At 46.6% G+C, this 21,456-nt stretch overlaps 1 protein-coding gene across 7 annotated transcripts in view; it reads right to left on the reverse strand.

Moving 5' to 3' along the window:
- Pex5 (peroxisomal biogenesis factor 5) overlaps positions 1–14,034 on the reverse strand; it is an 18,904-nt gene extending 4,870 nt beyond the window's left edge. The window contains exons 1-11 of one of the 7 annotated variants that reach the window (XM_031383336.1): positions 13,852–14,034; positions 13,110–13,738; positions 12,451–12,614; positions 12,142–12,177; positions 11,715–11,847; positions 11,403–11,534; positions 2,540–2,645; positions 2,043–2,133; positions 1,347–1,457; positions 1,022–1,117; positions 543–662 (exon numbers count right to left, since the gene is read on the reverse strand). In XM_031383336.1, coding sequence (XP_031239196.1) covers positions 543–662; positions 1,022–1,117; positions 1,347–1,457; positions 2,043–2,133; positions 2,540–2,645; positions 11,403–11,534; positions 11,715–11,847; positions 12,142–12,177; positions 12,451–12,597 — 972 coding nt within the window. In that variant the 5' untranslated portion in view covers positions 12,598–12,614; positions 13,110–13,738; positions 13,852–14,034. Of the gene's footprint in view, positions 1–542; positions 663–1,021; positions 1,118–1,346; positions 1,458–2,042; positions 2,134–2,539; positions 2,646–11,402; positions 11,535–11,714; positions 11,848–12,141; positions 12,178–12,450; positions 12,615–12,825; positions 13,078–13,109 lie in introns of those variants that run through there. The other 6 variants (XM_031383333.1, XM_031383335.1, XM_031383339.1 and 3 more) reach the window with 6 other exon arrangements.
- Between the last annotated feature and the right edge of the window lie 7,422 nt (positions 14,035–21,456).

Consider the following 21,456-nt stretch of genomic DNA (forward strand, 5'->3'; position numbering starts at 1 on the left):
ACTCAGAAATCTGCCTGCCTCTGCTTCCCAAGTGCTGGGATTAAAGGCGTGTGCCACCACTGCCCAGGAAAACCAAGCAATTCTTTTCCATCCCTCTCATGATCAAAACGTATGAGAGTTGGGGTGCAACTCAGCAAGACAGTCAGTCCTTCTTAGCACATGCCAGCACTGGTTTGACCCCAGGATTAAGTGAGGAGTTTGAACTCATGAGCTAAAAACAAAAAAAGATATATGACACAGTGAGGACAAAGGATGATCCACCAGCTACTACTGTCCAGCAGAAGTCAGCAACAGACAAGCTGCCCCAGTGCAACCTCCAATGAGGAGGGACTCATCTGCTCTTAGCGCATCATGTGTAAGCCTCCCTCATGGGCATTATGTCACTGTGCAATTTGACAAAAGTATTCTTACTAAGTTTTTAATCTCAAGAATGCTGTACACCAGTTACTGGACAGCAGTATCAACCAGACTTCTTCTCATTTTAAGAGGCTCAGAAACAGTACTATTTCAGTGGAAACTTTAAATTCTCCAGAGCTTCCTACCTTGTCATAAGAAGCGGATGTGAGGTCGTCATAGTCAGAAAGCCAAGGGTGCGCCTCAGCATCCCGTTTTGCCATCTCCTCCAACTCTGCCTGCAACTTGTCCCAGAAATCAACATCGGACTGTAAGGAAGGGAAAGCAGGTAAGAAAGGAGCCGCTTCCTCGCCACCCCACCCCACCCCACCCCACCCCACCCTCACTCTACAGAGATATAAACGTTACAACAATGAGCTGCAAACTTCAGTGTGTTCAGAAATCATCAGAGAAGCTTTTGCTTCTACCCCAGACTGTGATGCAGGAATCTGGAAGAATGCCCAGGAGTTTGCACTGTTCTCAAAGCATCCATCCCACACCTATACAATTTTGATGGATGACCCAGCACACTGCGCAGCAATGCCCATCACCTTGGACGCGAATAAAGCCATACTCCCCATGGCAGGACATGGTCCTGAAGCACCCCACCTGTGCCAGCTCCTCTCACCTCTATAGCTGACTTGGCTCGTTCAAATTCCACCTGAAGGGCAGCCATTTTGTTTCCTGGTCTTGTGAACTGATCAACCCAGGCCTCTGACGTGCCCTGTGACAAACGATGAAAGTGCCACCTCCACTGCCTTCCTTCCCATTAACACAGACTGACAGAAACCCCATTAACCACCACCAACCTAGTTGCTTTCAGACTCTTGCCCACCCACTCAGGGTCTAAGTGCTACAAGGCAAACTGTCCATGACGTCCCTTCCCACTGAACACTGATCCGGCCAGCCTCTGGCAGCAGTCTGGAGTGGGCTGGGGAATGGCAATATCCTACCTGCTGCTGTATAAACTCTGCTGCCCACTGTTCTGCCTGAGCTCGGCCCGACCCTGCAGCGGACTCCAGGGACACCTGCCCCTCGCCAATCTGCCGCACGAATTTCAGGAACTGGGGCACAGAGACACACATAGGCACCTTGGGACAGGACTTCCAGGTGTGTACTCTCAACTACGCCCAAGGAGACCCTGCACTCTCCCTCCCTGTGAACATCTCAACTACACCCAAGGAGACCCTGCACTCCCCTCCCTGTGAACATCTCAACTATGCCCAAGGAGACCCTGCACTCCCCTCCCTGTGAACATCTCAACTACACCCAAGGAGACCCTGCACTCCCCTCCCCATGAACATCTCAACTATGCCCAAGGAGACCCTGCACTCCCCTCCCCGTGAACATCTCTAGCACCTGTATCAAGATAATGCTAAAGGCCCTGAAACAAAAATGCAGAGATCAAACACAAGAGGATTTCTGCCTCTACAGAGTTGAGAAGGCACAGAAAAGACAAGGGGTTAGCAGATAAAGAAATAGGGAAAACAGTGGGAAGACGCAGCCGGATCCAGTCTCCGCTCTCCAGAGGGAGACAGTTCTAGAATCACATCCCCGTCTTTAGTCTTTACAGCACAGTATCGTGAGGGAAGAAGAGCTTCCGTGCTCAGTCCCAGTGCTGCTGAGTACAGCACCAGGAGGTGACTCACCTCAGAGTTAGCCAACTTGGGATCATCCACCTTGGACACAAATTCACTGGCTGTGCGCTGCAGATCTTCCTCAGGACGATATTCGTCATACCTGTGGCAAGGAAGAAAGACCAAGTCACCCACCTATTGCCCCATGCTCGTCCCCAATCCTGTCCAACATAATTCCTACAGGGTGAGGCAATAATGGTACCCCACTACCTTGAGGAGCTACGAGCTCCAAGTTACATTAAAGAAGGATATTTCTGTAACAGTCTTTTTATTTTTCCTTCCCCAAACATAGCTCTGCAAGGAGGAAGAAAAATATCTCAAGGAAACAGGGCTCCCTCTGGGGGAATCTCTGGTGGAATGGGGAAGATTACTACTCATAGGTGAAATACCAATAACAATAGTGGAAATGTTAATAAATGAAGCAGAGCAAAGACGAACAGCAAGCTAGTGATGATGCGGATGGCGGAGGCAGGGAAATGCCCACAACCGTACTCTTTCCGTGGACTCACCATCCATCAGTGGTAGAGGTTCCTTCCGGGTCTCCCAACCACAGCTTCTCCTCAGACTGCTCCAGATACTCCTCAGCCCATCGGGCAGGGGACACAGACAGCGGGTCTGCAAAGAACAGTTGTAGAACTCATCAAAGCTTCAGTGTAAGATCAGAGAAAGTAATACAGACCCACTGACCCACCTAACCAAACCAAACAGAACACTATAGAGTCCCTCCTTGAAACAGAGTTCTAATAAATCCCCAATGTCCTCTTTGGTGACTAAGCTACTCCCAAAGAGGCTGGAACAGAAGTCTGTGGAGAGCTGAGAACAGGAGACCTACCAAGGAGGCTCAGGGAAGAACTTAGCACTCCCAAGGCTGGAACAGAAGTCTGTGGAGAACTGAGAACAGGAGACCTACCAAGGAGGCTCAGGGAAGAACTAGCACTCCCAAGGCTGGAACAGAAGTCTGTGGGGAGCTGAGAACAGGAGACCTACCAAGGAGGCTCAGGGAAGAACTTAGCACTCCCAAGGCTGGAACAGAAGGCTTGAAAGTTGAAGGCAATAAAAAGAGCCTATCTTTAAAAGAGAGTAGGGTCGGGAGATAGCTTAGTAGTTAAGAGCACTGGCTGTGCTTCCAAAGGACCAGGGTTCAATTGACTGTAATTTTAGTTCCAGGAGACCCAATGTCCTCTTCAGACCTTAAAGGCACCAAGCATACAAGTAGTGCACAGACGCACATGGGGGAAAAAATACACATAAAATTAGTTTTATTTTTAATCTTTATTAGGGTATATTTGTTGTACAAAGTAAGAGGCTTCAACACATCATTTCCACACATCCACATAACAAGTTTTGACCACATGAATTCCCTCTTGATAGGAATTCCCAACCTGTGATGGGGGTGTTGAGATGTCTCAATACGTAGTCCTGGCTGTCCTGGAACTCATGATATAAGCCAGGCTGGCCTCAAACTCACAAGAGATCCTCTGCTTCTAGCTGGGATAAAAGGCACGAGCCATCAAACCTTTGCTTGCCTACTTTCCCGCTCCTTTCTTCTGTATCCCTTCCCAGCTTGCATTCTTCTAAATCCTTTTTTTCTTAAGTCTACAATCCTCAGTAAGAAGCCAAGAACTATACATGAAGTATAAACTGTGTGCCAAACCTGGGCACAGAGTTCACATCCCCACCTGGGCAAAGGCAGGGAGGCCAGCATCCTCCTCACGGGTACCCTCATGGGTGCCCTCAGGCCCTACATGCAGAGATGAACACTATGCTGGCTTTCAACACTATGTTGTTGGTATCTGCGTTTTTCTAAGACAGGGTCTTAGTACACAGCCCAAGCTGGCCTTGAACTCAGGCTCTTCTTTCATAGCTTCCCAAGTGCCAAGCTACTGAGCAGGAGCCACAGCTCCTGACTCTTCATCACTTTGACTCATTTTAAGGGTCATGTTTTTCAAATTCTAAGCATATCTTCAAAATGTAGTGATAAAGGGCACAGGCTCAAACTCCAGGCAAGGGCACTGAACTGTCTTTCAACAGCTGGGACTTTGTCCACCAGGCCCTGAGCAGATCGGTGTTGCCAAGGTAGCTGAGAAGGCACAGGCCCAGGTCTCTTCTACTGTGTCCCCATCGCTCCATCCCGGATGTCCACACAACCATCCAGTCCCCAAGTGGAAAGTCTGACTGCCACTGAGAAGACACAGCTACCCCTTACTACTAACGCACACCCCACTGTACCCAAGACTGGACCTGAATAATTTCAATGAAGCAATCTCAAAATCTGAGAAAATAATGTCAAACCTGAAAAGAAAAAAAAGCAAGAACCAAGGGTCTCAGAACACACACACCTAATTATGAATAAGTAATGTATAGTTAGCATAATACAAAGTATAGTTGGTAATTGTTTGGGTTTACAAATCCTGTGTTTTAATTTCAGGGACACTCAACTACAGGTTCTGCCCTCCAGGTCCTGTAAGTAACATTTTTCTCCCCTTATCCCTTCACATGTGGCTTACATGTGAAGATTGGAAAACAAATGTTTAATATCAAAATTGATTTCAGTACCATCTCCTGGCTCCTTAGTCCAGATCTGTCCTTCCTATTCCCCCTCTACTTCCTACTTACTCTCACTCTGGCATGATGAGCCTGAGGCCACAAAGACACAAACAATGTCTATAGAATATTCTCATCAACAACAAAAAAAATTAGAATGCCGGGCAGTGGTGGTACATGCCTCTAATCCTAGCATTTGGGAGGCAGAGACAGGCAGATTTCTGAGTTCGAGGGCAGCCTAGTCTACAGAGTGAGTTCCAGGACAGCCAGGGCTACACAGAGAAAACCTGTCTTGGAAAAAAACAACAACAACAACAACAACAACAACAAAAAATTAGAAAAAAGTTTCTTCAGTTTACCACATATATGCCATTACCATATATACCTACACACCATTACCATATATATATGTTTTATATATATATATATACACACACCCCATTACCACACACACCCCATTACCACACACACACCATTACTATACATACACCATTACCACACACACACCATTACCACACATGCACCATTACTGGATATACACCATTACCATATACATATCATTACCTTATATACATCATTACCAAATATACACCATGCCACATACATGCCACACATCAGGGGGTAAAGACACACAGGTGAGAAACATCATCCTCAAATTGCTATAATTCAGGGCTAGGAATGAGCATCAGTATTAAATTTCTTCCTCACAATGACAAGGGCATAAATTCAGTCCAAGCACCTCAAAACAATAATAGCAACACCAATGGAGCACAGTCTGCCTCAGGCTCTCAAGACACTCCACTTCCTGGCTCTGGGAACCTGCCTCAACAAGGGAACTGATAAAAGAGCCCAGTAAACATTTGGTGTCACACATTTTTTTGAGAAATACTTACAGAAAACCAGATCCATTTAGACATGCCTGAAACTAAAGCAATAAAGGCCAGAGGAGGTAAGGTGGACTGTCTTAGGTCACATACAACAAGCTGAGTTAGAGCCAATGACCTAGATAGCCCATTCATGTGTACAGCACACCACTTCACACTGTGTGTCTGTGCTGTGTGAGCACATCTACTACAAGTTGAAATATGGAACACTAAGAACTCCCTACCCTTAGCAGTGAGAATTCTGTGGGATGGAATGAAGGTTCTAGCGTGAGCCTAGAATGAGCCTAGTGTAAGCCTAGCGTCATCACATTCAAACCCCAACTCCACCCATCATTCACTGTATATTTTGTAGTTATTTTAACTTGTAATTTTCCACTTCTTTACCTATAAAACAGACCACAGCAGACAGCTCATAGAGTTTCTGCAAAAATAAGACATAGCAACAAAAGGGAGTGGCTGCCATTGCCATCTGCAGAGGGCAAACCTTCCAGGGCATCAGAGGAGACTGGTACCCTCTGTATTCATCCTGTGTTCATGGAAGAGCCAGCACCAACCACCTGCTGCTGCTTCCTACAACTTCTCACCTAACACTACAAGTTTGTATTCCAGAGCTACTATGAACCTCACATACTGCGATGCAATTCCTAGTTGTCAACTTGGCTATATTTGGAATTAACTAAAAACTAAGCAGCTGGCTACACCGTTAAGAGATTTTTTTTTTCTTAATTAAATCGTTTGATGTGGGAAGGCCCACTTTAATCTGGGTTTTTGGAATAGGAAGGTCCGCCTTTCATCTGGGCCTGCCTTCTGCTGGCAGCCATGGCTATGACCAGCAGTTAGTCTATATGCTATGGCCAGCAGTCTATCTATTCCAGACATTGAAGGAAGAGGCGTGCTCTTTGTCTGCTCTCTATCTCAGTGGCAAGTCCACAGGCATCAGAGCTTACTTCTTCAGGATTCTGTCATATACTAAAGACCAGCTGAGACATCAAGTCTCATGAACTAAACTCCTGGATCTTGGCTCTCCAGTTGGTAGACACTCAATGTTTGAGTAGCTGAACCATAGCCAGCAAGCCACTCTAAGAAATCCTCTCTCTTCTCCTCCCCTTCTCCCTCCCCTCCCTGTCCCTCTCCTTCTCTGACACACGCATACTCTCTCTCTCACACAGACACACATTCTCTCTCTTGTCAACTGAGTCTGTCTAAATCCAGGCCACCTGAGGGCTGAGTTTTATCTCCTGAGTAAACACAAGATGCAGACTGGCCAGAAAACATGAGAGATGATTCTATCAGAAGTACGATAGACCAAAAAGGGGGGATGGGTCTAGTATAGTGATGGACTAGTTCTTGGGATGGTGCTTTCCACACATCAAATGCAGATGCATAAAACTCTTCACACACAGATAATGGCATGTAAAACTGGAAAAAAATAATGAGCTCTGCAGACTGTGCCAAAGCGAATCTCCTTATCACCACAGGGAGAATCTGAGAGACAGTAACAAAGAGCTTTCCTGTATGTTTCCTTTTTATTTATTTTTTTCACACTTCACAGTAAAACTGTAAATTTTTCCATATTAAAAAACAACTAACTAAGCAGGGTGGTGGAGGTGCACACCTTTAATCCCAGCACTTGGGAAGCAGAGGCAGGCAGATTTCTGAATTCAAGACCAGCCTGGTGTACAGAGTGAGTTCCAGGACAGCCAGGGCTACACAGAGAAACCCTGTCTTGAAAAAAAAAAAAAAATCAAAAAACAAAAAACGAACAAACAAAAAAAAAACAACTAAAATAAAAAGATGAGCTTCAGGGCTCCTTTTGGGATACAGAGACAGGACTGTGAGTTCAAAGCCAGCCCAGGCTACATAGTAAGACCTCCCCCCTCCCAAAAAAAAAAACAATCATAAGGATTCATTCTAGTAATCCCAACTTTCAGCAGAAACAGCCACAAATTCAAGCCAGGCTTGCATACAAAGAGAGTTGGAGGTACACCAGGGCCACAGTGAGATCTCACAAACACCAAAACTTAATTAACTAATTAATTAATTAAAAGACCTTAAAAAGTATATTTTGTGTCAAATCTACTTATCCATTAAAAAACAGTTAACTTACATCACTGACATGTCAGCCACAAACACTAAGAGAAAGCCATTTCTAAAGCATGAATTCTGGGGCTGCAGAGATGGTTCAGTGGTTAGGGGCACTGGCTTATTTAAGGGCTCGTGTAGGTGCCCGGGGTTCAATCCAAGACCCCACTGGCAGCTAACACCAGGCTCAGGCAGCTAACACCAGGCTCAGGCAGCTAACATCAGGCTCAGGCAGCTAACAGTGGGCTCAGGCTTGAGACCCTTTTCTTCTGCAAATGCACACACGACACACAGACACACAAACAGGTTAAGATCAATACACATAAAATAAAAACACAAATTCCTGGAAAATCTATTTCTTTAGCTCTTTTTCCCAAATCTCAATGCATTCTTTCATTCACTACTAAAGGCCTACTACAACAGAACAACTTTACAGAGCCCAGTTTCACACAACTCAGCCCCAGGCACCCACGTCCAGGCCTCTGTGACACAGGCACAGTTGCAAAAGAATGTGTTCTCCAAAGACAACCAGACAGGTGAGGCAGGTCCAGCATGTTTTTCTAAGGCTGCATTTATTCATTTGTGAGTTAGAGAATATTTAACCAGCAGGAAACAATCAATTATAATAAAATCTGGCTCTCACATTGTGCTTAGCTGCATAAATGACTTGGGTTTTTGTCTATTAGCTTTAAATTCTGGAAAATGACTAAAGCCCACCCACTCCAAAGAAGTCTCTCTGTACTAAGATGTATCACTTAAGGTTTGTGTGGAACCCTCAAAGGTTCTGTCCACAGAGGGCCTTTGGATAGCTCAGATCTGGGCATGATTCCACTGGGAGGACTGAGAGGTTAGAAAGCACCTGGGTACAAACGGGCATGAGTTTTGGAGATCATGTCTCCTACCATCACTCTGTAGAGGGCCTACAACCTTGAACAAAGCGCAGCCTAGCAGGAAGCGCTTAATACCAATGGCAAACCCTAGACCACTGCCCCCCCACCCTTACTTAGGAAAGGGCACCTGTGTGCAATCACCTGTAACGGCTTACACTAGGAGTTCCTCCTTCAGGAGAATAAGAAATGCTGAGAGGAGGGGCTGGAGAGATGGCTCTGACTGCTCTTCCAAAGGTCCTGAGTTCAAATCCCAACAACCACATAGTGGCTCACAACCACCCGTAATGAGATTTGACATCCTCTTCTTGTGTGTCTCAAGACAGCTACAGTGTACTTACATATAATAAACAAATATTTTTTTTTAAAAAAGAGAGGGGGCTGGAGAGAGGGTTCAACAGTTAAGAGCACAGACTGCTCTTCTCTTCCGAAGGACAGCTACAGTGTACTTACATACAATAATAAATCTTTAAAAAAAAAAAAAAAGTGCTGAGAGGAAAAACCAACTAAGTCCATTATCTCAAAACTTAGCTAGTCAGAATTCTGTGAAAGCCTCGCCTAAAATTTTGTTTTGTTTGTTTTTTCGAGACAGGGTTTCTCTGAGTAACCCTGGCCGTCCTGGAACTCACTCTGTAGACCAGGCTGGCCTCGAACTCAGAAATCCGCCTCCCTCTGCCTCCTGAGTGCTGGGATTAAAGGTGTGAGCCACCACTGCCTGGCTTCGCCTAGAACTTTTGTAACTTTCTCCACTTGTGTCTCTTCTCATAGCTGGATTTCTTACCGTGGGAAAGGGCAGACAATGCTTCCCTCTGTGAGCGAGCATTCAGGAGGAGGAAGGCTGACTCGGCCCCTCCCTCTTGCCCTAATCAGATAGGCTCAGGGAAGAAAAATCAATCCACAGGGAAGCAGTACCAAAGGATGGCCCAAAGACACATGCTGGGCTGAGACTCTGAAGCGTGTGGCCAACAAAGAACATAAAGCATGGGCCTGCAGGGCAGCTTGGTCCACGAGTCAGATCCCAGACACCTAGGGAGAAACCTAGATAATCCGCTGTCAAACCATACATTGTGCTCGTCTATAGATCAGCACTGCCCTCCACCCTAGCCAGGGAAGCTTCTCTGCAGTGGTCAGCAGGTAAGGCACCTGGTCAGGGTGCTGAGGAGTGCTGGGATAAGTGGCCGTTGAGCACTCAGCACTAAATGCAGCGTCTATCTCAACCCCCCATGCCAAGGGAACGTCTCAGAAGAGGGAGTAGAAAGAATGAAGGAACCAGATGCTGGAGTAGGGTGCTGTGAGATTTACTGTTAACATGTATAAAAATGCCTAAGAAAAATAAAAGATATTCTACTTAAGAAAAAAAAAAAAAAAAGAAACAGGCTGTAGAGATGGCTCAGTGGTTAAGAGCACTGACTACTACTCTTCAAGAGGACCTGAGTTCAAATCACAGTAACCACATGGTGGCTCACAACCACCTATAGTGGGATCTGATGCCCTCTTCTGGTGTGTCTGAAGACAGCTACAGTATACTCATAAATAAAATAAATCTTTAAAAAAAAAAAAAAACTAAGTCACTCACAATGCTGCTTTATCTTAGGCAAGTCATAAACTCAGTATTTTTTTTTCTTTTTGTTTTTTTGAGACAGGGTTTCTCTGTGTAGCCCTGGCTGACCTAAAACTCACTCTGTAGACCAGGCTGTCCTCAAACTCAGAAATCCGCCTGCCTCTGCAAGGGCTGGGATTAAAGGCGTGTGCCACCACTGCCCAGCATAAACTCAGTATTCTTATCTATAAAATGGTCCAAAAAAAAAAAAAAAAAACAACAGCTAGAACTTGGAATGTCACAAAGATAAATAAAGACCACATTCAATGCACTTAACACAGTTAAGTACAGAGAAGCTGATAGTGTTTTTATCTTCACAGATGATCTGTACTCTCCAGACCATTTAGTCGTTCCTTAACATCCGGAAGGAAGTTCCTAAAACTCGTACCGTTCAGTTCTGAAGACTGAACCCACAAACCCCCTCCCATTGCCTTGACAGCTCTGATGACTTACAATACCCTATATAATGTAAATGCTGCGTATATAGTAATAATTATCAAATACACACATGCACACATGGCCAGGCATACCTATAGTCCCAGCACTCAGGAGGCTCAGGCAGAAAGATCTCAGTTACATCAGGATTTAGAGGACAGCCTGGACTACAGAAACCCTGTCTAAAAACTCAAAAAGCATGTATACTTTTAGTGCAGACATAAATCTTCCATTTTTTATCCAGTTTGCTCAATTTACAAATGACAAGCCCACACATACACAGGTGGCCTAGCCAGACTTCAAGATTCTGAACTCCACAATCAATTTTCCCAGACCCCAATTCTACTCAAGATGGCTAATGCCAGAGTCCAAATGCTGTGATGAATACTTCTCTCTTCCTGGGCTATCCTTCCAATGTCTAGCTCCTCTCCACTAGACTTAAGCAGTCTACTTAAGTAGACTTATTGATAACGAGGCAGATCTAAGCTCTCATTCTTTGCCCCCTCTTCCCCTCCCCCTCCCCTCTCTTTTTTTTCTCCACCCAAACACACTTTTCTCTTCATTATGTTTTGATTACCTACAATTGCTACAAGAAGTCACATATAACATCCTACAGAAATGAATCAAGAAACTAGAAAAGAAGAGGGGCAGTGCGGGCGCATGCCTTTGATCCCAGCACTTGTGGGGGCAGAGGCAGGCAGATTTCTGAGTTCCAGGCCAGCCTGGTCTACAGAGTGAGTTCCAGGACAGCCAGGGATACACAGAGAAACCCTGTCTCAAAAAACCAAAACACCAAAAAAAACAAAACAAAAACAAAAACAAAAACAAAAAAAGAAAAGAAACCAGAAAAGTCGTTAGCAGCCAAAATGACCTTACACCCCAAGACACCGAACATTAAATGTTCCCTAACAACTACAACAGATTTCCCCACAAGCCTCACCTGTAACTTCCGAGATGAATTCTTGGGACCAGTCGGTCTCATTATAATCCTGAGCTACATCCACAGCGTCTCCAGCTGCAAGAAACTCCTGGGCCCAATTCTCAGACAAGGCCAAGTCTGCCACACCAGGGGCTTAAAAGAGACAAGAGAAGACTAAGAAAAAAAGAAAACAGGTTCCTACCATTCCTTCAAGCTTACTCCTGGAGGACACCGCCTTTGTCTCCTCAGTCGTCCCCTCCCCCCAACACCCATGGCCAGAAAAACCAAAGGATGGAAGCCCTCTGGCCTCTTCTCACCAGGCCCTGAACCCACCTCTCTGAGGAGCCTGGCGAAAGTTTGACTGCTCAATCTCCTGCATCTCCGCCAGGAGGTCGTCCATCTTGAAGGTCTGAGGGGCTCGGGATACAAGAGTTGCATTCTGGTCCTGCAGGAATTCTGCCACCAACTATTACAGAGAGATGGTCAGATGAACGATTAGGATCAGAGGGCCTCAGCCAGGGGCAGGGCCCACTGATGTCCGACAGAGAAACGAAAACTGGAGATAAATAAAGGGAAAAAGAAAATTCTATCCGTAAGTTTGGAATCCAGAAAGATACCCTACAAAAGGAGATGAAAACATTGGCACACAATCTCATTTGGTAAAGGGAGTTCAAAGACTGGACTGTTTAAAGGTTAAAAAAAAAAAAGAATGTTCCCCCCCCCCAAAAAAAAAGACATTAAAGAAACTTGTTCTATTTACCTCATCTTCAGAGCCTACTCCCAAAGGCTTGGAAACCTAAACCAGGAAGGAAAGAGGGAATGTAGGTAGTGAGGAAGGCCTCAGGCTACAACCCAGCCCTAACTCTACTGCTCAGGTGACCTGAGGCAAGTCAAGAGCCTTCAGGAACAAAGCTTCGGATTCTTTGTCTCTAAAGCAGTAGTCCCCGTCTGGGCAAAGACACACAATGCTCACTCCAGTGTTAGCGAATGGTGACTGCTATTACTTGAACAACAGAGACAGCAGCTGTCAGGCCTGAAGAAATGGGCTCTCCTGTTCTAGAACACTCACCGTCTCCGCCGCGGAGGCTCCTGGAGGCCAGGGGCCAGGCCTCAGTCCCTCCTGCCGAAGGGCCTTGTCCTGGGTGAAGTGGGTGGCCAGCTTCATGAGCGGGTTGGCACCCCCACATTCGCCCTCCACCAGCTCCCGCATTGCCATGGTGACCAACCAGCTCCCTGATGGACAGAAGATTAGAACTGGGGTCCCGGAGCCAGACTTTTTCCCCCGAAGCACGCCTCGGGCCCTATGTAGAGCAGGTGAGCCCACGACCGCTGCTCCACGAGGGCCAGGCCCGCGGGGCCACCCCCGGAGCTGCGGTCCTCCTGCCTTCCCACTCCCAGCCGCGGCTCTCGGCTCGGGCTTCCCCTCCAGCCGTCAGGATTGCACCTCCGACACCACCCGCCAACAGCCGCTCTACGAGTGGGCCTGGACCCCTGGGGAGCACGGGTCACGCCATCAGAAGCACGACGAGACCCCCGACTCCAACCGGACGAGGGACAGCGGGACCCACACCCCCGTCAGGCTGGCGCTGCGGGTCCCGATCCCGGCGCGTGTCACCTGAGCCCCGCTTCCCCGCCGCGCCCGTCCCCGCCCAGCGCCCCGCGCCCTCCAGCCCGGTCGCCCCAGCCTCGACCCCGTCCCACGAGGCCACCGCAGCGGCGGGGACTTACGGCTCCCGACCCCGCGCCCCCCCAAGGCTCCAAGGCTCACCGCCGCGGGCCGCACCGTCCGACCGGCCGAAGAACCCAGGGTGGGCTGGGGGAAGGGAGGGGGCGGGAGCAAGGGGGCGGGACTCAGCCTTAAAGGGGCCGGGACGGCGACGAGGCGGTCCAGCTCAACGGAAACGGGCGAAGGGGCGGGGCCTCAAGCCTGCGCAGCGTGATGGGCGGAGCCGAGAGCCTTAAAGGGGAAGTTCTGGACAGTTGCTTTGGGGAGCCCTCCATTAGTCCCTCGAACGCCAGGGTTTATTTAGTGGAAAACGCAGAGGGATGGAGCTAGAAGAGGCTTCTTTGTCTTTGGAGGAAAGCCAAGGTTGCAGGATCCACGGTTCAGCTCTCTTTCCCTGGTCTCCTCCTCCTCTAAATCGCCCAAACTGAGCCCGAGAGATTTCGGAGGTCAAATCTATGACCTGCTTCGGCCTCCTAGGCCTGACCCCCTTCCAACACGCTCCTTCAGGACAGCGTCACAGGCTCCAAGGAGACAGGGGCCTGCCTCTACCATCTCTGCGTAATGAATAGCTCCGGATGATGACAAATTCTGGTGACTAAAATAGGGTCCAACGCATTTTGAGACCTCAATCCTGTAATGGATGGGGAGAGTGCAGTGAGTCACTCCTCTCTCTTTCCTACTGGTCAAGGTCATGATGGCCTGATTCCCTGCAGCTCCAAGTTGGGAAAACGTGGCAAAGAATACCTTTGACCGGGGAATATGAACCTAAGCCTCAGGCTCCACCATCTGCCAGAGAAATGGCTCCGGTGCCAAACCTCAAGGTCACTGGAAAACCTTGATATCTCACCTAGGTCCAAGACCAACGGACTCCTTGACGTCCTGGGAAGGGGAGGGGTTCAGAGGGCTGGTAGGTGGGCTAGGAGGAAACTGGTTCTAGAAAGGCATGACGGTCCGTCCCAGCCGGAGATGCAAGAGAAGAAGCAGTCTGTAGGTGGCGCACTGGGGCAGGCTTGATTCTTGCTACCCTGACGATTTCAAAGGTAGCCTTCCTCCGGGAACACAGGCTGTGTAAATTCACCCCTGGGAAAATAGAAATTGCCCTTTATAACTGCAATGGTTGAACAAGGCAGAATATTATCTTTAATACTCGTATCTTTCAGAGGCCCTAACACACACACCCATTCTCCTTGACCACAAATTCCAGCCCTGTCCACTGTTTCCAGGCTGCCATTGTAAAGAAAAAAAATCTAGCAACGAATAAACTGAACTACACCAAGGAGGAAAGGATGCCATCTTGGAAGATGAATACTTTAAACAGGAGAATCTCTGGAGAAAGCAGTGTTTTTAAGGAAAGCATATGATGGTTTGAATTTCTGGACATGGGGAAATGAGAGATCATCTCCCAGAAGCACTCAAAAGCCCATCACACACATAACCTCCTACTCTGATAGGAGGTAAGTAACTGATCAGCAGAGATTTACTATGCCAAGATCTTGGGAGAATAATTGTGATAATAACCGATGCTTATGAAATGCATGTTAAGCCCCAGGTGTTGCATTAAGCACTTGGTGAGCATTAGCACTTTTAATCATCATAATCTTCATAATACTCCTATGAGAAAGATATTACTAACCTCCTTTTACAAATAAGACTTGCACAAAAATCAGATATCTAGGAAACCAGAATCAATGCAGACAGTTGGCGACATGGCTCAGCTGTAGAGGCGTTTGTACACAGGCCTAAAGGCCTGAATTTAATCCCTTCGGCCCACAAAGTAGCAGAAAAATTATTTCCCCTGAGAGTTGTGTACCTGTGCGTGTACACACATACATGCCACACACATGAACCACATACTGCACACAAATTTATTTGTTTTTGTTTTTTGAGACAGGGTTTCTCTGTGTAGCCCTGGCTGTCCTGGATCTTACTTTGTAGACCAGGCTGGCCTCGAACTCAGAAATCCACCTGCCTCTGCCTCCCAAGTGCTGAGATCAAAGGCATGCACCGCCACCGCCCAGCTGCACACAAATTTAAACAATGCAAGCATAATTCCAGACACCTATACAGTCCTGCCTCCCAGACTTGGAGATGTCATCCTTGTAGACCCTAAAGACCTTTGATATAAACCAAAAACTTCTTCACAATGCCTGGCCCACAATCCCAGGTATGCTGGGGAAAACCTAAAGTTATGTGAGTGCTTAATATTTATAATTAGCTCATTAAAGTCCTAAATATGAAACCATATCTTCTTCATCTAAGTTCAAAGTTAAGATATTTTATGGCCGGGCAGGGGTGGTGCACACCTTTAATCCCAGCACTTGGGAGGCAGAGGCAGGCAGATTTTTGAGTTCGAGGCCAGCCTGGTCTACAGAGTAAGTTCCAGGACAGCCAGGGCTACACAGAGAAACCCTGTCTTAAAAAAAAAAAAAAAAAAAAAATCATATTTATCCATAAAATAAAAAAATTATAAAAGTAAATGTTCCTTAATACTTAGCCAGCTCAAAGAGGAACAGGCTGAAATCCTCTACTTTTCAGACACACGTTACATTCAGGCTTAATTTAAACACTTCAAATACTGATTTCTATAATCCACTTAAGAACTATTACTTTCACGCCATCCTCGTTTAACAGGTGAGGGGACTGAGGCTCGGAACTGTTGGATCTTGCCCAGGATTGTGATCCGGGTTTTAAAAGCTGCGACTGTAAAAAGCCAAACAGTGAACACCTTTGGATCTACACTGCCTGTCCCTGCTTCTCTGTCACTTCACAGTAGGGCCACAGATCAAGCATGGCTGTGTTCCAGTCAAATTTCTTGTGAGCGATGAGGATACTGTTTCATATCATCTCCATGATGTGCCATTCTTTTGACTTCAATCACTTGAAAACATAGTCCCATGCTTAGCTTTTAGACGCTACAAAAACAGGGTGCTGGCCAGGCCTTGCTTTGCTGACCTCTGGCCTAGACAGCCCAGTTCCACCATCTGTACTCAGGACTAGGATATACTATACTTTACTATACTTTACTATACTTTTTTTGTTAGTTTTGTTTTTGTTTTTGTAACAGGGTCTCACTGTGTAGCCGGCCTCAAACTTGCTTCAATCCTCCAGCCTCAGCATCCTGTGTACTAGGACCATGGGCATGGAGCTGCTGTGTCAATGCTGAGCTGCATTATGATGGTTCTCATGGAGCCCAGGCTAGCATTGAATCCCCAGTCCTATTTCTCCCTTCTGAGTCCTGGGATTACACAAGCATTGCACCATGCCCCCTTGCCAAGATGAGCTTGAGAGGCTAAAATTTTCAAACTGTACTATGGGAATTTAGTTGAACTCAGTGGGAGACCGGCTCCCAGAACCTAAAAACCATGGGAGGCCAGTTCCCAAGAACCCAGAAACAAGGGAACCAAGAGGACTTGGCCCGAGAACCCAGAAACAACCTGGCCCAAAACAATTGCCAGGTGGCTAGCCTGCCCCTGGACCCTAGCACGAGCCAGCACCAATCAGAAACCACCCCATACCTTCCCCTTACCCCAGTCTTCCCTTTTGCCCCAGCAACTACACAGAATAAAAAGCTGCCTAAGACCTTGCTCGGGGCCAGACTCCTCTACCCCTGCGAGGGATATGAGTCTCGCCCCAGCTAGCTGGAATAAAAAGCCTCTTGCAGATTGCATCAAGTCCGTGTCTTGGTAGTGTGTGGGGTCGTCACTCCCGGGATTTGAGTGTGGGGGTCCCTCCGGGAATCTCACAAGCTCTGTGTGCTCTGTCCCTGCCAGGATCCCTAGGCCGATTTCCTAACCAATAACGAAATCCACCTCTAGGTGGATAACTTAACCAATTCAGTCCACTTTTGTGTTAAGTGCAATTTACATTTACACAATTTCACTTAAACAAATTTCTTTGTACATTTCTTTTAAAAAATAGGGTCTATTTATTTATTTATTTACTTATTTATTTATTTATTTATTATATGTAAGAACACCGTTGCTGTCTTCAGACACACCAGAAGAGGGCATCAGATCTCATTCCGGATGGTTGTGAGCCACCATGTGGTTGCTGGGATTTGAACTCAGGACCTTTGGAAGAGCAGTCGGTGCTCTTAACCACTGAGCCATCTCACCAGCCCTTCTTTGTACATTTTAAAGTCCACATTCTTTTCTCTTGGAGGGGAATGCTTTAGCTTGCTGTTGCTGCTGCTGCTGTTCTTGTTGTTGTTTTTAAGACTAGGACCCAACAAGACATAGTAGTGCACAACTTTAATCCCAGCACTAGGGAGGCAGAGTCAGGCAGATCTCTGAGTTCAAAGCCAGCTTGATCTACAGAGTGAGTACCAGGGCATCCAGGGCTATAACAGAGAAACCCTGTCTCAAAAAAAAAAAAAAAGAGGATCCAAAGCCCCCCTCCCTGGGGTTGCTATGCAAGTACTATACAAGAAATTACAAAGCAAGGTCCGGTCTTCACACAGACACATCTGGGAGGGCCTGTTTACAAGCCCATCAGTCCTTTCAGCCTTAGTCATCACTGACAGATGCAATGAGCCATGGAAGAAGGTTGCCTATGTAGTGAGAAGCGGCCATTCCCAAGGCCAGGCCCCTCTGAACATACCTGGGCAAATCTCACCTGCTTTCATTGTTCAAAGTAGCAACGTGTGAAAACTCCCCGGTGTATCTAGCACTGCACACCTAGATTTGGATTCAGAGTACTTACCTCCGCCCCCACCCCCGCACCCCGTCAGTCCATCAGGGAATTCCCCCAGGAGAAGAAGGTAGTACACCCCCCCCCCTTTACCCCTGTGTCTTAGTCCATGCTACCTGCTGCAATAAAGCATCTAGGCTGCGTGACTTGGACAAGGTCACAGCTCCAGCTGATTCAGTGTCTGGTGAGGTTCTTGTGCCCTCATAACATCCCACAGAAATAAGGGGCTAACTGCCTCTGTGGGAATCTCTCAATGGGTCCTAAGCCCATTCATGATGGAGATTCCTCATAACCTCCTCACTTCTCAGTCTGTCTTCTAGTACATACCACCAGCCTTGGGGGTGGGTTTTGGCTTCTAAATTATGGAGGACACAAACTGCTATGGTTTGGATGTGGTTGAATGTGGCCCCCAATGGATCGTGTGTTGGCAGCTTATCCCCAGCATGGCAGTTTTGACTGGAAGAAGCTTTAAGACTGGGGCTGACTGGAGGTTCTGTGAATGGAAAGAGAGAAGGGAAGGGGAAGGGGGAGTTTCTTGCTTGAGACTGTTTTCCCAGAATAAGTGGTTTTACACCCTTTTCGGGACTTTTTTGCACCAAATACCTTTAGCATGCACAGACAAGTAGTATGTCCGTGTGCATGTATCTGGAAATGAATGTTTGTGAGGCTTGTGCTTCATGAGGAATGAAGTAAACATACTCTGCTCTGGTCCTTCTGTTCCATACAGCTGAAATCCTTGCACAAGTATAAACAAATGCAAGAAGACTCTGCAAGGTGACTAAGTGAATAGGCCAGCCAAGGACTGCAGGGTCCCAGGAAACAGCATAGGGATTTCTTTTGGCCTAACATTTCTCAAACTTGATGCTAAAAAATTCACCAACCCAGAAAAACCAATGTACATGGGCAAAATTTTTTTAAAAAGCACACAAATTAAAAGTTGTTTTTATCCAGCCAAACAGCCAATCCACAAGGCAGGTGGTACTTCTAGGCCACCCTGGCAGGCCAAACATCAAATAAAAACTGTTGATTCTCATGCATCCAGAAGACATACTAAAAGTTCCATTGGCCCTAGACTAGCACCAGAGAAAACAGTGCAGGGAGCCAGGGCTTTCATCCCCACCAGCCAGTAATGAGGCTCCCCAGGCATTTCCTGGGCTTGCCTGGCCCAAGGAACAGTGAGAAGTCCCCATGCTCATGGGTGTCCTTGGAGGGCAGTGAGAAGTCCCCCATGCTCATGGGTGTCCTTGGAGGGCAGTGAGAAGTCCCCATGCTCATGGGTGTCCTTGGAGGGCAATGAGAAGTCTCCATGCTCATGGATGTCCTTGGAGGGCAGTGAGAAGTCCCCATGCTCATGGGTGTCCTTGGAGGGCAGTGAGAAGTCCCCATGCTCATGGGTATCCTTGGGGCAGTGAGAAGTCCCCATGCTCATGGGTGTCCTTGGGGCAGTGAGAAGTCCCCATGCTCATGGGTGTCCTTGGAGGGCAGTGAGAAGTCTCCATGCTCATGGGTATCCTTGGGGCAGTGAGAAGTCCCCATGCTCATGGGTGTCCTTGGAGGGCAAATGGGAAACCTAGGTTTCCTTGCCTTCTGGCATCAGCAAGACAGACATCTCTTTCCCTATCCAAATGGTATCTTCTTTTAATTCAGTTAAGGTCAAAGTCTTACATAATACTCAGAGTCTCCGTATCACACTGCAATCAAAATTCCCTCACCCACCAAGAACCCAGAACATCTCAGTCTGGATCATATCAACAGAAATACCCAGTTCTGAGGTGACAGAGGCATTAGCGTTATTTTAGGGTACTTATCATTTAAGAAAAAGTTTTATTACCACAAAGGGGAGTTAATCGAGTGGGGAAAAGAAGTCAGAAGGAAGGGTAGAGTGAAAATGGGGGACAGTGGGGCCAAATAACAAAATGTAGTGATATTTGTACAAAAAAAAATCACAATGACACTTATTTCTTTATACGCTAATCAAATAATTCTAAAATGTTTCATTGAGCAATTACAAACCCTTCCAAAGCAAACAAAACATACAGAGCCGGGCTGGGAATACAGCTCAGTGGTAGGGCACCTGCCGAGTATGTGTGAGGCTCGAAGTTCATTTCAAACACTAAAAATTACAGAGCCCCAAAAAAGACATAGAAGATATTGTTAGATTCCCGCGTGGGTCCCCCACTCTCGAAGAATCAGGAGGGAGATCGCTGCAAATTGCAAGAGGTTTTTATTGCCAGTATACTGGGGTCGTCCTGCATTCAGAGCAAAGGCGATAACCAGGAACAAAAGCACACACACTTTTTATACCCTTCAGTACATAGGTTTACAGCATGAGTCGGTTGTCTCTCACTGGTGGAGCCCATTGTCTTGTTCTCATTGACCTTTATGCCCTAGGTAAGGTAAGGGGGAAATACTGATTGCTGGTAGGAGGTGTAGGGGGATCCACCCTCCCAGGGACCTTTCCTGGAACCGGGCATTACTCCCCACAATTAGGGCATCTCCTGGGGACTGATGTTTGCTCAGTAAACTCTTCTGAAGCTCTGTCTTTAGGCTAAATGTACATTCCTTGCTCCTTGGTATTTTTATGAGGTGTTCCTATTTGTTCAATTCTTACAATATATTTTTAAAATATTGCTACCAAACCGTATATGTTACCTCACCACTCACAACGGACAATGACTCAAGTATAGGTTGTGAGACCAAGGGAAAAGATTTACTTGAAAGACATCAAAACCAAAGATGGGCAGTACAACCAACAAAGACTCTCTGGAGTACACCTTTAATCCCAGCACTTGGGAGGCAGAGGCAGACAGATTTCTGAATCAAGGCCAGGCTGGTCTACAGAGTGAGTTCCAGAACAGTCAGGGCTATAGAGAAACCCTGTCTCGAAAAAAACAAAACAAAACAAAACAAAAAAAAACAATAAAATAAAATAATAAAACAATAAAAGACTCTCTGGAGAATTTAGGTGTCTTACCCTGTTTTACAGGGGTGGAGGTGGGGGGTGAGGAAGGAGTTGGCACAATAGTCCAAGAAGGAACTTGTGACTAGAGACTTTTAGGCAAAACTCCACTGGCCTGAAATAGGATAGTCTTAATTAACTTTATCTTGGTGTCATCAGCCCTGGAAGGAAACAGAGAACTTATGGAGGTTTAAGTCAAGTTAATCTTGGAGTTCCAGAGAAGAAATTTCTGACATGGTTAATAGGATGTGAGCAGAGTTGAACAGAGATCTGGTTCAAAGATTAAGGTAACCAAGGGGGATACTGGTACAACATGGAGGCAGCAAACTCCCAGATCAATTCATCCTGTCCTTGTCATCCTCAAGCCATCCATATTCCCATGGGAAACATCAATGCTTTCACCCAAAGCACTCCAGGTCCCCGAAGAGTAACGTGGGCAACTGCTATCATTATACCCATATGTCTCAGAGGTTGTGTACCACAAAACCAGTGAGAGGATAGTAATATATCAGTCAGGTGTATAACCTTCAAAATTAGCTACTAACTAAAACCAAGCAAGCTAAAGAGCCAACCATTTAGGTTTTCCCATGGTTATGAAACCAAATAGAAAATCTAGGACTGAAATATGCAATAGTCAACATTAAAAGGTTCACCAATAGAATGAATAGGACAGAAGAAAGAATCGATCACCTGGCCGGGTG

Source organism: Mastomys coucha, unplaced genomic scaffold (assembly GCF_008632895.1).
Source record: "Mastomys coucha isolate ucsf_1 unplaced genomic scaffold, UCSF_Mcou_1 pScaffold20, whole genome shotgun sequence".
Taxonomy (NCBI): Eukaryota; Metazoa; Chordata; class Mammalia; order Rodentia; family Muridae; genus Mastomys; species Mastomys coucha.